The following is a 17436-nucleotide window of genomic DNA, read 5'->3' as shown; positions in this document are numbered from 1 at the left end:
CATGATTATAGGGCGACTCTGAGACCTCTCGCCTTTGGGAAGATTGTTTGCAGGTTCCTGTGCTGTGTTCTCGGCCTTCGTGTTCTGCTACACTTGTTGTGTCACGGTCCTTTGTGAGGAATGTCCCAGGGAATGACGGGTGAAGGCTGGCCCTTGCGAATTATTTTAAAAATAGGCTGGATTGAAGGCTGTCTTTGGAGTAGAGCAGTCAGCTCTACATACTTCCTCTGTGTACGGCTGCTGAGTTAAGGCTGGCCTGTAAGAATCGCACACAGATGGGCTTTCCTGTGGCTATTGTCGTTCCCGTGTGTCTCGCTGGAGGGAAGGCTGAGAACTGGTCATGGATTTAAAGATGTTCCTGTTTCCGTTGTCTTTTTTACCTGGTTATACCGGGTGCACCAACAGGTCCTCATCTGCATTTTAGTAAATTTTCAATTGAACTTTTGCTTTTTAATGCCCAAAGTGAAATGTGTAACTATGTATTTGTTCTGTGGAGCGTGGGATAACTATTATTGTTAATAGTTTTTAGCCTAACTGTGCCTTCATGTTTTCCCTTTAACTGTCTTATCAGATGTTAAAACATATTACAAAGCTGGGTTTGTGAGGAGACAGAATAATCAAGCAGGGTGAAACATCCAGAATCTGGTGTAGATACTTAATGGGGATTTAGTTGCTAATGAATCTACTATTCAAACATTGGGGGAATATGGGTTATTAAGCTGTCTAGGAAGAAAAAAAAGTAAATTGGTACCGGAGCTCAGTTTTTATACTAGGGTAAATGGTAAATGGATCAAAGATTTAAATGTAAAAAGTGACATAATGACTGCAAGAAACCCTGGATTACTTTTTTTCCTAGAAATTTCAAGAAGGGAAGGCTTTTAAAATTTTTTACTTAAAATCCAGAAGCCATGAAATAAAAGTGTTAAATTTGAAATGGTGAAACAAAACAAAACAGAAAACCAACTTTACGCTTGGCAGAAACACCAGAAGCAAAGTAAAAAGACAACTTACAATGTGGAGGGAATATTTTCAATTCAAGTTTCAGACAAAGGACTTGTTTAGTCTAATATATAAAGAGCTCCTATAACTTAATAAGGGCAGCTCCAAAACCAAGGAGAAAAATGAACAAAGGATGTGACTAGATTGTCCACAGAAATGGAAATACTGATGATTTTTAAATGGAGGAAAGAAGGCTCAGCCTCATAATCAGAGAAAAGCAAAATAAAAATTCTTCAAGCTAGCATCTGTTAACTGTCCCAGCAGATGTAAGGAACCTGGTCAGACAGTGTTGAGAGACAGTCTTATACCTTGTTACTGCTGGGTGGGTGTAAAGTGCCTTCTGTGGAGGACTGTTTTGCGACATCCATCAAAATTTCAAATGTGCTTTCATCTCGCAATTCCACCTCTTAAGAGTTTATTTTGCAGAAGTATTCACACATAGTCGTAAAAACTGAAGTACAAGATTATTTGTAGCAGCGTTACTTGTGTTGGAAGCAAACTCTCAACAACATCTATAGTCTCAATAGGAGACTGTTGGTTACGGTACATGCATAGAATCGAATGCTCTGCAGCCATAAAAATGAATGAATGAAGGATCACTTTAACTGATACAGAATATTCTTCAATGTATTATTACACAGAAAAAAGTAGGGTGCGAAACAATGTGTATGGTATGCTACTGTGTATAAAAGGGGAAAAAAAGATGGCTTAATATATATGTAATTGCCTGTATACATATAGGTTATTTCTGGAAGGGTCTGGAGAAGCTAATAATGTTGGGTTGCCTGACAGAAGGGGAAGTTGGGGGTGGGTTATTGGATGGGGGAGGGGGAAGACCCTTTACACAGTATACTTTTTGTAGCCTTTGATTTTAGAACCATATGAATGTTTCCCAACAAATGAATGGAAAGTTTCTTTAAAAGGGATTTAAAAGAATGTGTGTTTTGCTTGGAGATAGTGTTTATATTTCCCTGGCTATGATTAGTGCTAATGAGGTTGATGAAGATAGCTCATGGTTATCCTAAATACCATATGCGATAGGTATGCGTTATCAGGATTGGTGACCGATGCTCAGTGAGGTTAAGTGACTTGTTCACAACCGTGAAAGTCCACTAGTCAGCCGCAGAGCCTGGACTTGACCCCAGACAGCCCAGCTCCTGAGTCTGCATTATAAACCACCACAGATTTGTACAGTCATGTATTTCATAGAGGTACATTTCTTCTTCCAGTTACTAGATACTGGGGAGATTTCTACACCCCTCACCTTTTTTTTTTTTTTTCAGATTTATCCAAACATTTAGTACAGAATTACGGTGATGTCGAAGAGCTTATGGATGCAGGAAACATCAATCGGACCACCGCCGCCACAGGGATGAATGATGTCAGCAGCAGGTCTCACGCCATCTTCACCATCAAGTTCACGCAGGTGAGGGCAGCTGTGGGGCGGGCTGGCTCTGTCCCTGAGGGCTGTCCCTGCTGATTGGCACGAGCTGAGGACCGATCTGTGGTGAGCCAGGAGAAGCAGAGGTGGCCGACTGCTGTTTTCTTGTTCATTAGACTTGAACGTGTGCCGTGTGCTGATTTCTCTGCGGTTACATTTGAAATGCAACCTGATGTATACCTGTAAGAAATATTTAGCAGGCTTCTGCCGTGTTCTAGACATTAAAAAACTTGCTTTGTGCTGAATTAAGTCAAAGTTTTCATTGTTGCCAGCTCTGTGGGAGATAACGGGGTTGCCAGTCAGAGCAGCTGGAGGCCGAGGTAACTCATCGTGGTCCATTATGGCTCCGTGGAACTCACCCCGTGGTGCTGCTTGTGATTATTAGAGTGATATTAAAGGACAAGGGACATCTTTAAGTATTAATATAGGAATTCATTATGATCTGGAAGTGGAGCGCATTTTGAACGTGTGTGTAAATGACTCAGGGCAAATACGTTAACACCGAGACCGGTGGAACGGATGAACATAAAGGTGTTGGGTCCTCTCAGTGCTTCGCACATGTTAGGAATTTGGAGAGGACCTGGCCTGTATGAACCATTGAACACATCAGATAGAAAAACTTAACCTTTCATTAATGAGGAGGCTCAGAGAGCAAAGAAGATGAAAAAATTCTCTAGGGTCAGTCGGAGCAACTCCTGATAAATTCTCTACAAGTTTACCTTTGTTTAGACCTTTTCTTTTGATTTACTGTTGTTTACTGGTTTTTTTCTCCTGTTTTCTGGTTAATGTGGATTAGGATGTGGCCGTCCCTAGTTTCTAAGAGGGTTGCTTTTCGATCACAATATGGTAATTTCTTTTTGGCGTTTTGGTTCAGACTGTAAAACGTAGGTTAAGAGTCTTTGGGAAAGTAAAATTTTGGTAGACTTCAGAATCAAGGAATACAGAATTTAAGATTTTTCACTATTTTATAATTGTGAAACAAATTGAATTTTAACATCAAATAATGGTTGAGTGCTCTTTCAGGTAATTGTCTATATTTATCATATTTTGGAAAGCCATTGTGCTTGTAATGTTGCAGATTTTAGATGAGAACAAAACTAATTATTTGTTTACTTATATTTTTCTCTGTGGAATGCCCTTCAGGGCCTAGTTTCCTCATCTGCCATGGTCAGACTCAGCCCTTTTGAGAATGACAGTGATTTGGGTAATGGAATCTGTAGTTCTTCAGAAAGTTTAGGAATCACATATGGTAGGCTTCTATTGTATTCAATTTAATTTTTGTAATCAGGAAGAAGGCCAATGAAACCACAAAATTAAAAAAAAAAAAAATCTACCCTGAGAGATCACAGTGAGGAGTGGAAAATAATTAGAATTTGTGTTATAAACACATAAAACATATAAAAAATGTTATATAAACATTGGGGCTCTTTATATCTCTTCCACTTTGCTTTTATGTTTCACCACAGGCAAAATTTGATTCTGAAATGCCATGTGAAACCGTGAGTAAGATCCACTTAGTCGATCTTGCCGGAAGTGAGCGGGCAGATGCCACTGGTGCCACCGGGGTCCGGCTGAAGGAAGGAGGGAACATCAACAAATCCCTCGTGACCCTGGGAAATGTCATTTCTGCCTTAGGTGGGTTCATACTTGTCTGCTGCCTCTTCTCGTTCTTGGTGGTGTGATAGTAGCGCGGAGCACTTAGGTTTAATGTTTGTGTCCCAAACCGGAGTAATAGCCTCAAGGTTTTTTGAAGCCGAATTAGAGAAAAAAATCTTTCATGATTGTCTTTAACTTTTCCCCCCTTTTCTTTTTCTCCCTACAGCTGATTTATCTCAGGATGCAGCAAACCCTCTTGTAAAGAAGAAGCAAGTGTTTGTGCCTTACAGGGATTCTGTTTTGACTTGGTTGTTAAAAGATAGCCTTGGAGGAAACTCTAAAACTATCATGATTGCCAGTAAGAATTTTAAGTTCTTTTTCTTCAGCATACAGTGTTTCGTGTGAATTAACTGTAACTACTGAAGTTTAAAGTGTCTCATTAGGAAATAGCACCTTTTTATTAAAAAAAAAAAAGTTTTTCTGTTCTGAAGAAAAGCACCTATTGTGATCCAGTCTACGGTATTGTATTATTGACTCTTTTTCCCTCTTCCTAGTTACATTAACTTGCCATGTTCTCGGTTATGCAAGCCGACGTCCATGCGGAATGATTCTTAGCTTTGCTTAAAGAACAGGACAGAAACTTCTAACTCTGCTAACTCGTGGGAGAAAATCATTGTAGGGACATAGAGTAAAAATAACCCCACTTTGTTTTTTTCTATTTCAAAGCAGAAAATATGGAATTTAAAATTAAGAATCGAGAGGAAAAAGCCCAGTAAATCTAGCAAATAATAACAGTCATATATGTCTATCTTTTCAGTAATTAACAGGAAGAAGCAGAAAAGAGGGAAAAAATGTGCAAAGGGGAGGTAACTGTTGAGGAGAACTCAGAAACGCTTTCCCTCTTAACCGCCCCCCCACCCCGACACCTTTCCATGTCCCCGTGTCTCCCTACACTCATGCCATGGAGTCCCTGTGGAGGCAAGGGCTCTACCTGGGGGTGTGCACCCCAGACGCCGTTGTGTAGTCACTTAAGCCCTGAAGTTTGTCGGGGTTGGGATGTGATTGATTAACCAGAGCTTTAGGCAGAAAAGAATTAGCTGATCTACTGACTCTTTTCAAAAATTATCGTGCTCTGGAGTTTTACAGGTAGTAGGTTTTGCCAGAACTTTTAAAAGGATTTAAATTTCTACTTTACATTGGAAGCGTACGTAGTTTTGAAATCCTCTTCTTATATTTTCAACGGAGAAAACTCCCTCAGCTGCAGAGGAGATTTGGTTAGATGGCTGATTCTAAACTTAAAAAGAGCGAAATGGCATTTAATTTGGTATAGTGAGCACTTTTCCAATGAGTCCTAGATAATTTTTAATATTCATGACTGTGGCAATGAATATTTAGTCTATCCAATGACCTGGGGTTAATCTGACTTTTAAATTACAAACCAACTTTGTGTGAAATGAAACGGAGCGCCGGATAAATTACTTTTTGAATTCATTCTTCACAGCCATTTCACCTGCTGATGTCAATTATGGAGAAACCCTAAGTACTCTTCGCTATGCAAATAGAGCCAAAAACATTATCAACAAGCCTACCATTAACGAGGACGCCAACGTCAAGCTCATCCGTGAGCTGCGAGCGGAAATAGCCAGGCTGAAAATGCTGCTTGCTCAAGGGAATCAGGTTGGCTTTTTCTGAGACTTATGGGTAATTTTCTTTGAGTAATGGCACCAATTTCTGGATCTTAACGAGGCACTTATCTCCCTGGTTGTATTGATTTGAGTAAATAAGTGCTAAGTAAAGCTTTGAACAAGTTAGCCGGCCTCTCCTTTACAGCACGCTCCCGTTGGCCTTTGCATTCATTATGTGCTCCTTGTGTAGGATTTTATCCACTAAACCCAAAATGATTAACTATCTAATAGTTATCAATTATGGATGGAAATTTAGCATGCAATAGGATTAGCAGCATAATCTCCATTAGTGGAAGGAAATCGAGGGGCTTGAGTAATGTTTAAGATTCTACCCAAGCATTTTATGACTTGAAAATGTATTTTAACACAACCAAAGACTCGTTTGAGCACCTTCCTGAATCTCTGTTTTGTATCGCCCGTTACAGAAGTGGTTATGGTGATACAGGGACACATGTGACATCCCTGTGGCCTGGCTCAGGCAATTTCCCTGGGCCTTTGCTTGATTGTTGAAACTGCCTCACTTCAGGATCTCTTGGGGTTTTTGTGAAGGAGCCTTGTCCTTTTGTGTTTTTCACAGAAAACTTCCGTATAATCTGCATGGTGCACGTACCGAGCTGCATTCTGTGCTCATATTGTGGTCCCGCGCTGTTAGGTTTGGATACTGTTGTGAGAGAGAATCAAGGAGCACTTTTCATTTATTTATTTTTAAATTCTATTTATTGATTTATTTTTTTCCCTGTTCAAACTTTATTCTTTTGTTTTTTAATTTTAATTAAAAAAAAAACAAGTTTATTTACTTATTTTCGGCTGCGTTGGGTCTTCGTTGCTGCGCATGGGCTTTCTCTAGTTGCGGTGAGCGGGGGCTACCCTTCATTGCGGTGCGTTGGCTTCTCATTGCGGTGGCTTCTCTTGTTGTGGAGCATGGGCTCTAGGTGCGCGGGCTTCAGTAGTTGCGGGACGCGGGCTAAGTAGTTGTGGCTCGCGGGCTCTAGAGCGCAGGCTCAGTACTTGTGGCGCACGGCCTTAGTTGCTTCACGGCATGTGGGATCTTCCCGGACCAGGGCTTGAACCCGTGTCCCCTGCATCGGCAGGCGGATTCTTAACCACTGCACCACCAGGGAAGTCCCTTAATTTTAATTTTTATTGGAGTATAGTTGCTTTACAGTGTTGTGTTAGTGTCTGCTGTGCAGCAAAGTGAATCAGTTATATGTATACATGTATCCCCTCTTTTTTAGATTTCCTTCCCATTTAGGTCACCACAGAGCATTGAGCGTTCCCTGTGCTGTACAGCAGGTTCTCGTTAGTTATCTGTTTTATACATAGTGTATATGTGTCAGTCCCAGTCTCCCAATTCATCCCATCCTCCCCCATTTGGTATCCACACATTTGTTCTCTACATCTCTGTCTCTATTTCTGCTTTGCAAATAAGTTCATTTGTACCATTTTTCTAGATTCCAAGGAGCACTTTTTAAAACGTTTGAGTTAGGGAGTTCCCTGGCGGTCCAGTGGTCAGGATTCGGTGCTTTCACTATTGTGGCCCTGGTTCAGTCCTGGTGGGGGAATTAAGATCCCATAAGCTGCATGGTGTGGCAAAAAAAAAAAAAAAAAAAAAGAAAATTTAGGTTAAATTGGAGTTAGAAATAAACAAAGACACAGTTTTTCCCATTTTCCTAACCCATGAATGGATGTCTGAAGTTTATCATTAAAAAAACCCAAAACTTTTCTTTAAATGCACACTGCTCTCTCCAGAGCAGCTTTCCCTTCAGGAAAATATGGCTCTCGAAGTCCTTGACATCCCGTGAGTGGTTTGACCCGTGAGAATATCGACAGGCTGAGAACCTTGCTGAGTTTCCTGAGTCCTGAAACACACCCAACAGTGCTGTCGCATAAGCTGGTGGACTGCAGTGGGCCAGGAGTTGCTCTGCACCTAAAAATATCTCCACATACATTGTATTTTTTGATGTGGAGCTTTCCCGTGTGTGAAAAGAAACGGTCAGCACAAAGAGTCCAGCTGCATGTGATGTTGTCAGGCTTGAATCACTTACGACACGAGCCACAGTAGTCATTTTTATTTATACCCCTTGTTATTGGAATCTTTTTTCAATGTTTTAACAACATTTATCTGAAGTAAATATGTAAGGATCATCCAAACTACTACATGTGAAGGGAAGTACTTGGAAAATTCTTGGTTTAATTTCTTGTACTTAACATGTTAATAAGTTATGAGAAAAGAAAGATCAGCCTTTTATTTTTTATTTTTTATTTTTTTTAAAAGATCAGCCTTTTAAAATTAAACTGAGGAAATCCTCGAAAGGAGCTTTATCACATGGACAGAAAAGCTTTATTAAAACTTTTACACATTCTGTCTGAGGAACGTCTTCAGAGGTGTTGTATATGCCAGTTGCCTTATACTTTGTGATCTTTTGTTGTCTTGTTTCTTTCATAGCCAAAGACCACCACAGTCATTAAAGGATTATTTTTGTTACTGTAGTTTTGGGGGTGAGGATGGAAAAGATAGTTGTCTGTTTTAGGATAAACTGAAGATAAAATTCTTTGATAAATTTAATACATTACAATAAAAACAAGAGTCCAATTTAAAATAATTTATCACACTATGAAGCTAAAAATTGTTGTGAGACAATACAGGCTTATCCAAAATTAATTAAATTTGTGATGCTCAGTAAAATAAGCAGGTATTCTTTTTTTTTTTTTAGTAACGGTAAGATTCACAAGTTTCTTATTTATTTATTTATTTATTTATTGGCTGCGTTGGGTCTTTGTTGCTGCACATGGGCTTTCTCTAGTTGTGGTGAGCGGGGGCTACTCTTTGTTGCGGTGTGCGAGCTTCTCATTGCGGTGGCTTCTCTTGTTGCAGAGCACGTGCTTCTAGGCGTGTGGGCTCTAGAGCGCAGGCTCAGTAGTTGTGGCGCATGGGCTTAGCTGCACCGCGGCATGTGGGATCTTCCCGGACCAGGGCTCGAACTCGTGTCCCCTGCATTGGCAGGTGGATTCTTAACCACTGTGCCACCAGTAAAGTCCAGCAGGTGTCCTTAAGTGTAAATTTTTCTGGTGACATTGCTTTCTTCCTACAATATCCTATTCCAGATGCTGCCATGATTCATTGAAAATGCTACTCATATCAGAGTTCTGTTTCGGGGTTATTTGTTTAAGTACAGGCAAATAAATGTTCCTACTTTTAATAATTTTATTTGCCTATGCAGAATGCCATGTGTATCAGAGTTTCAAAGCACAATTTAAGTACGGCAAAAGATTCTGACATGTATTTGCTTCTCCTACTACATAGATTACAGACATACAGATATATATGTAGTGGTTTATATTTACACATATATGTATATATACATACATGTGAACTCTTCATTGAAGAATTATACATATTATAAGTATACGTATCAGTGAATTATCACAAGCCGCATTCACCCATCTAACCTGCATTCCATCAAGAAACAGAACGTTACCAGCGCCCTAGAAACTCCTCTTCATGTTCCTTTCCCAGTACTGCCTGCCCTTCCCCTCAAGGGTAACCTCTATCCTGACTTCTTAAGGCAGAGGTTGGTTTTCAGTTTTGCCTATTTTTGTTCTTTATATAAATGTAATCATGTCGTATATACTCTTGCTCTCACTTTTACATAAGATCAAATTTATGGAATTTAAAAACATAGGCAGGGAGACTGGTTCAAGATGGCGGAGTAGAGGACGTGCTCTCACTCCCTCTTGCCAGAGCACCGGAATCACAACTAACTGCTGAACAGTCATCGACAGGAAGACACTGGAACTCACCAAAAAAGATACCCCACATCCAAAGACAAAGGAGAAGCCACAATGAGATGGTACGAGAGGCACAATCACAATAAAATCAAATCCCATAACTGCTGGGTGGGTGACTCACAGACTGGAGAACACTTATACCACAGAAGTCCACCCACTAGAGTGAAGGTTCTGAGCCCCACGTCAGGCTTCCCAACCTGGGGGTCTGGCAACGGGAGGAGGAATTCCTAGAGAATCAGACTTTGAAGGTTAGTGGGATTTTTGCAGGACTTCGATAGGACTGGGGGAAACAGAGACTCCACTCTTGGAGAGCACACACAAAGTAGTGTGCGCATCGGGACCCAGGGGAAGGAGCAGTGACCCCATAGCAGACTGAACCAGACCTACCTGCTAGTGTTGGAGGGTCGCCTGCAGAGGTGGGGGGTGGCTGTGTCTCATGGTGAGGCCAGGGACACTGGCAGCAGAAATTCCGGGAAGTACTCCTTGGCGTGAGCCCTCCCAGAGAAGACTCAAATCAATAAAATTAGAAATGAAAAAGGAGAAGTTACAACAGACACTGCAGAAATACAAAACATCCCAAGAGACTACTACAAGCAACTCTATACCAATCAAATGGACAACCTGGAAGAAATGGACAAATTCTTAGAAAGGTATAACCTTCCAAGACTGAACCAGGAAGAAATACAAAATATGAACAGACCAATCACAAGTAATGAAATTGAAACTGTGATTAAAAGTCTTCCAACAAACAAAAGTCCAGGACCAGATGGCTTCACAGGTGAATTCTATCAAACATTTAGAGAAGAGCTAACACCATACTTCTCAGACTCTTCCAAAAAATTTCAGAGGAAGGAACACTCCCAAACTCATTCTATGAGGCCACCATCACCCTGATACCAAAACCAGACAAAGACACTACAAAAAAAGAAAATTACAGACCAATATCACTGATGAATATAGATGCAAAAATCCTCAACAAAATACTAGCAAACAGATTTCAAGAACACATTAAAAGGATCATACACCATGATCAAGTGGGATTTATCCCAGGGATGCAAGGATTCTTCAGTATACACAAATCAATCAATGTGATACACCATAATAACAAATTGAAGAATGAAAACCATATGATCATCTCAATAGATGCAGAAAAAGCTTTGACAAAATTTAACACCCATTTATGATAAAAACTCTCCAGAAAGTGGGCATAGAGGGAACCTACCTCAACATAATACTGGCCATACACGACAAACCCAGAGCAAACATCATTCTCAATGGTGAAAAACTGAAAGCATTTCCTCTAAGATCAGGAACAAGACAAGGATGTCCACTCTCGGCACTATTATTCAACATAGTTTTGGAAGTCCCAGCCAGAGCAATAAGAGAAGAAAAAGAAATAAAAGGAATCCAAATTGGAAAAGAAGAAGTAAAACTGTCACTGTTTGCAGATGACATGATACTATACATACAGAATCCTAAAGATGCCACCAGAAAACTACTAGAGCTAATCAATGAATTTGGTAAAGTTTCAGGATACAAAATAAATGCACAGAAATCTCTTGCATTCCTCTACACTAATGATGAAAAATCTGAAAGAGAAATTAAGGAAACACTCCCATTTACCATTGCAACAAAAAGAAAAAAATACCTAGGAATAAACCTACCTAGGGAGACAAATAACCTGTATGCAGAAAACTATAAGACACTGATGAAAGAAATTAAAGATGATACCAACAGATGGAGAGATATACCATGTTCTTGGATTGGAAGAATCAATATTGTGGAAGTGACTATATTACCCAAAGCAATCTATAGATTCAGTGCAATCCCTATCAAATTACCAATGGCATTTTTTACAGAACTAGACCAAAAAATCTTAAAATTTGTATGGAAACACAAAAGACCCCAAATAGCCAAAGCAGTCTTGAGGGAAAAAAACGGAGCTGGAGGAATCAGACTCCCTGACTTCAGTCTATGCTACAAAGCTACAGTAATCAAGACAATGTGGTACTGGCACAAAAACAGATATAGATCAATGGAACAGGATAGAAAGCCCAGAGATAAACCCACACACCTATGGTCAACTAATCTATGACAAAGGAGGCAAAGGTATACAATGGAGAAAAGACAGTCTCTTCAGTAAGTGGTGCTGGGAGAACTGGACAGCTACATGTAAAAGAATGAAATTAGAACACTCCCTAACACCATACTCAAAAATAAACTCAAAATGGATTAGAGACCTAAATGTAAGACCAGACACTATAAAACTCTTAGAGGAAAACATAGGAAGAACACTCTTTGACATAAATCACAGCAAGATCTTTTTTGATCCACCTCCTAGAGCAATGGAAATAAAAACAAAAATAAACAAATGGGACCTACTGAAACTTAAAAGCTTTTGCAAAGCAAAGGAAACTACAAACAAGACGAAATGACAACCCTCAGAATGGGAGAAAATATTTGCAAAGGAATCAATGGACAAAGGATTAACCTCCAAAATATATAAACAGCTCATGCAACTCAAATTAAAAAAACAAACACCCCAATCCAAAAATGGGCAGAAGACCTAAATAGACATTTCTCCAAAGAAGACATACAGATGGCCAAGAAACACATGGAAAGATGTTCAACATCACTAATTATTAGAGAAATGCAAATCAAAACTACAATGAGGTATCACCTCACACCAGTTAGAATGGGCATCATCAGAAAATCTACAAACAACAAACGCTGGAGAGGGTGTGGAGAAAAGGGAACCCTCTTGCACTGTTGGTGGGAATGTAAATTGATACAGCCACTGTGGAGAACAGTATGGATGTTCCTTAAAAAACTAAAAATAGAATTGCCATATATCCCAGCAATCTCACTACTGGGCATATACCCAGAGAAAACTGTAATTCAAAAAGACACATGCACCCCAGTGTTCATTGCAGCACTATTTACAATAGCCAGTTCATGGAAGTAACCTAAATGCCCATCGACAGATGAATGGATAAAGAAGATGTGGTACATATATACAATGGAATATTACTCAGCCATAAAACAGAACGAAATTGCGTCATTTGTAGAGACGTGGATGTATCTAGAGACTGTCACACAGAGTGAAGTAAGTCAGAAAGAGAAAAACAAATATCGTATATTAACGCAAACATGTGGAACCTAGAAAAATGGTACAGATGAACCGGTTTGCAGGGCAGAAATTGAGGCACAGATGTAGAGAACAAACGTATGGACTACAAGTGGGGAAAGCGGCCGGGGGGTGGTGGTGCTGTGATGAGATGGGAGATTGGGATTGATATATATACACTAATATGTATAAAATGGATAACTAGTAAGAACCTGCTGTATAAAAAAATAAATAAAATTTGAAAAAAAAAGAAACCAATGCAAAAAGAAATGATGTTCATCACTGCTAGTCATTAAGGAAATGAAAATTAAAACCACAATGAAACACCATTACACACCTACGAGAGTGGCTAAAATTAAAAAAGCACTCACACTTGGCCAAGTGCTGATGGGGTTGGAGAGCAAATATACATTGCTGCTGGGAGTGCGAAATGGTGCAGCCACTCTGGAGAACAGTTTGGCCGTTTCTTACCAAGTAAATATACACTCACCATATGACACATCAGTCCCTCTCTTGGGTGTTTACACTAGAAAAGTGAAATTTTCAGTTCACACAGAAATGTCACACACTGGAAACAATCCACATGGCCCTCCAGCGGTGAATGAGTAAATAAACTGTGTATATCCATACCATGGAATAAGTTGGCGATAAAAATGAAAGAACTGCTATTGATACACCAGTAACTTGGATGAATCTCAAAGGCATTATGCTGAGAGAAAGAAGCCAATGTCAAAAGATCCATTTATGTGACCTTCTCATAAAGCTTAGGGATAGTGGACAGATCAGGAGTTTTCAGAAGTTAGGGGTGGGAAGAGGTTGTGACAGGAAAAAGAGCACGGAGGGAGGTTTCTGGACTGGGAGAATTGTTTTGTGTTCTGATTGTAGTGGTGGCTGCGTGAATCTAGACCTGTGTGAAAATTCATTGCATTGTATACCAATAAGTCAATTTTACTGTATGATAATTTTTTTAAAGTAAAAGAAAACCAATTTTAATGAGTTGGAATTTAGTTGAATATGAAGCCTCATAGAATTTGCCATCTCTGTTTCTGTTGAATATAAAAAATTTTGAGCTGCTGAGTATAAAAAATTTTGAATAAAAATATTTTTGGTGTATTTAAAAAAAAACCCCAAAACCAAAAGAACACATAGGCATAGGAAACCCAAGGGTTGCAGATGTACTAGGGTGCTGGCCCATGATGAGGGCTGGGGAGGTGACAGGGTACCGGTAGCAGGGTTGCAGGACAGAGGGGGAAAAAAAGGGAAAGTGAGAACAATGACAGATTGAAGGGCCTTGCATGGGCCGGTGGGAGTGTGCCGTGCAGTGAATAATAGTGAACAAGTTACATCTGAGACCGTTTGTGTGATTCATCCACGTTGGTACATGGAGTTGTAGATCCACTTATGATCATTGCTGTATTGTATTCCACCATACAAGTATGTCCCAACTCATCTGTTCTATTTTTGATGGGCTTTTTTGGGGCTATTAGTGCTGCTTCGGACTTTCTTCTGCCTGTCTTTTCAAGAACGTCCAGATGCATTTCTGTTAGGTTTATACCTCAGAGTGGAGTTGGTGTGTCAGAAGGGGTACATTATGTTCGGTTTTAGTAGATACTGCCAAATAATGTTTAAAAGTTGTTATACCAACTTATATTAGTATATGAAAATGCCGGTTCTAGTTGCTGCAGGTCCTTGCCAGTACTTGGTATTGTCTGGTTTTCACCGTAGCCACTCTGTTGGAGCATCATGGTATCACAGAAGACTAGTTTGCACTCTTCAGATGATTCATGAAGTCGAGTATTTGGATATCTTGTCTTTTCACATGTCCTCTTTTGTTGTATTTCAAAGCAGACTGCTGCTTTGAATTTGGCAGAGAGAAAATGTTAACTCTTCCCTCTTGAATGTATCTGAAGATAACAAGAAAATTAAACAATATAGAAATGAAATAGGCAAGAACAGTCCAGGAAACAAAGACCACAGTGAGTAAGCGGAGGTGGAAGGATGATGGATTTCTCATTGTGTAGCCGGAGTCGCAGATAAACTTTAAATAATAGCGGGATAATAGAAATGTCATTACGTGTAAACTTTGAAGATAGACACATCTCAGAGAGGGTCACAGTAAAACCGGGTGATATGGTGTGTGTGAGAATGGGCAAAGGCCTACCAGGTAATTCAAGGGGAAAGAGAGCAGTGCAGAAACAGCATGATGTGAGCCTTGGAAAAAGCACTTTATCATGACAGAGTGTGCAATTCATAATTAAAATCAAATAGGAAGTCAGTTTTCATAAAAGAAAAAAAAAACAACACGACTGTAGGAAATGGCAGGAGACCACACACTCGCCACGGGGAACGTTAACTTCTCTGTCTCATTCTGTGAGTGCCCACCGGGACAAAAATAAGTGAGGACATAGCACATTTACACGACATCATGGAAATTTGCTCTAATCAGTACAAACCAGGAAAAAAGATTGCCGACTCATGCAACAAAAGACTACTTTCCTTATTATGGAAAGAACTTCTATTAAAAAAAAAAAAGACCACAACCTGACAGTAAAATGAACAAAGAATATGAGCATAGTTCCTAGAAAAGAGAGTTCGAAATGGCTTCTAGACATGTGAACGTGTGCTTACTGTCATTTGCAACACGGTCAGTGCAGATCTGAAGCAATGAGTATATACATGCCCGTAGATACGGAGAGCATCATCAAGCTCAGTCTTTTACTGCGTGGACATTATACCTCAAGGAGATGTCCTTTCCACGCATCAGCTGGGCAGAGATAAAACACTTGATCGCCCCGTGTGTGGGCACAGGTGGGAGATGTGAGGTGGCTGCCTGTTGGTGGCGTTGATGCTGCTCAAGTTCTGATGTAGTTTTCCTCTTGGTTTAACACAGGAACTTAATCTGAGTATTATTTAATGCTGAACACTTGTCTTCTGAACAGACACCTTGCAAGGAATAATTTAATTGGAAATGGTTTAGTGTTACCAAAGATGTCTTTTAAAAGGACTTAGGTAGGTCTTTCTTTGCACGTGCCCCAAAATAGTAGTCCGTATGCATACGTTTAGTCAGTGATTGTCTCCCGAGTTGATGATAATGGTCAGAATGTTTCGGCTCTGATTACAGACGAAAAACCCTAACAGCGTTGTCTGTACAATTAGCCGTGTTATAAAGGGGTTACTGATTGTTTTGAAAATTGTCAACCATCTCATAAGCAATGCAGCCATAATAACACCTGCCACCGGTACTTCTTCATTGGAAAGCATTTATTGAGTACCATCTGTGTACAAGATGACCCTCGAGGTGCAGAGGGGCAGGGATGCGTTGTGGTGATGAGTTAACGCAGCTCGTTTCCTTCACTCAGGATGACTTTCCTTTACTAAGGCTTATTAACTAGCTGGCCTCCTTCTCTGTAAACCAGGTACAAGTGGGATGCCAGCTTCATCACCAGACAGCATCTCTAGTGATAACAGTGACCCCTAACAGGTGAATTGCAGCTGCATGAGGATGAACTGTTTGTAAACCCCTGTGAGAAACGGGAGCTCAGGGTTTCCCTGTGGGTGATGACTCTTGTTCCTGGGTTTGTCCCTGGTGGGTCCTGGAGGTTGTGCCTCTGGTGTTGTTACAAGAGACGCTGCCTCCTGTGGGGCCTGGGCTTCTCAGCCAAGGTGGGCACCATGTGCCCGTTTGAATCTGGACCCCTCAGGAGGGTCAAAGGCAGTAGCTCCTGGGCTCGGCTGGGACCCTGCCCTTCCTGCCGCAGCTCTGCTTTCTGCCCAGCAGACAGGTGCCAAGCATGGCCTACCATGTCTTGTGAGTCTGAATGTTTAACTGAGCCTGAGATGACCACCTCATGGGTTATATTTGTTTGAATAGAAATTGAAAAGTAAATAATAATGAAAAAAATGTGACAGCCTCTGCGAAGGACACCTTGGCAATTAAAAAAAAAATCATACATATAGATGACTCACACATGCCCTTCTAGGAGTTTGCTCTCTTTTTTTTTTAATAACAATTACAATTTGTTTCTTATTACTCCAGTTAGGAGAGTAACTTATTCAGAACCCAATATCTCCAGCGTTTTTTTTTTTTTTTAATAAATATATTTATTTACTTATTTATTTTTGGCTGTGTTGGGTCTTCGTTTCTGTGCGAGGGCTTTCTCCAGTTGCGGCAAGCGGGGGCCACTCTTCATCGCTGTGCGTGGGCCTCTCACTGTCACGGCCTCTCCCATTGCGGAGCACAGGCTCCAGACGTGCAGGCTCAGTAGTTGTGGCTCATGGGCTTAGTTGCTCCGCGGCATGTGGGATCCTCCCAGACCAGGGCTCAAACCCGTGTCCCCTGCATCGGCAGGCAGATTCTTAACCACTGCGCCACCAGGGAAGCCCGAGTTTACTCTCTTGATACACAGCCACACATACTGTAGGCAACTGGTGTAAGATGGTCACTGTAGCTTCGCTGGTAAAGCAGAAGATGAGAAAAAACTGCATGCCCATTAAAAGGAAAGTACGGACATAAGTTGTAGCATAGCCACACAATGGAGTATTCTACAGTGGAATTGGAATTGTTAGGAAGAATGAAATGGACTTACTTGTACTGAATTTTCCTCAAGATAGTTTGTGAAGTGAAAAAGGCAATATTCAGAATAGTGTTCATGCTGTTGATGTTTAGAAAAACAATACAAACATGCTCACATATGCCCAGAATAACTGCACATTTACATAGCAAATTGGCTAAGAGAGGTTGCCTATGGGGTGGGGAGGGAGGGAGACCCCCTTCCTTTTTTTCTTTCTGGTGACATTGT

General features: G+C 40.5%; 1 protein-coding gene across 2 annotated transcripts in view; it reads left to right on the top strand.

The window, feature by feature from the left end:
- Positions 1-17436, top strand: part of KIF16B (kinesin family member 16B) — a 302268-nt gene that overhangs the window by 45799 nt on the left and 239033 nt on the right. For both annotated transcript variants that reach the window (XM_059897339.1, XM_059897338.1), the window contains exons 7-10: positions 2283-2425; positions 3907-4075; positions 4263-4394; positions 5538-5713. In XM_059897339.1, coding sequence (XP_059753322.1) covers positions 2283-2425; positions 3907-4075; positions 4263-4394; positions 5538-5713 — 620 coding nt within the window. The remainder of the gene's footprint in view (positions 1-2282; positions 2426-3906; positions 4076-4262; positions 4395-5537; positions 5714-17436) is intronic.

The sequence above is a fragment of the Balaenoptera ricei genome, chromosome 15 (assembly GCF_028023285.1).
Source record: "Balaenoptera ricei isolate mBalRic1 chromosome 15, mBalRic1.hap2, whole genome shotgun sequence".
NCBI classification, from domain to species: Eukaryota; Metazoa; Chordata; class Mammalia; order Artiodactyla; family Balaenopteridae; genus Balaenoptera; species Balaenoptera ricei.
This window is presented reverse-complemented; position numbering and strand designations above follow the sequence as displayed.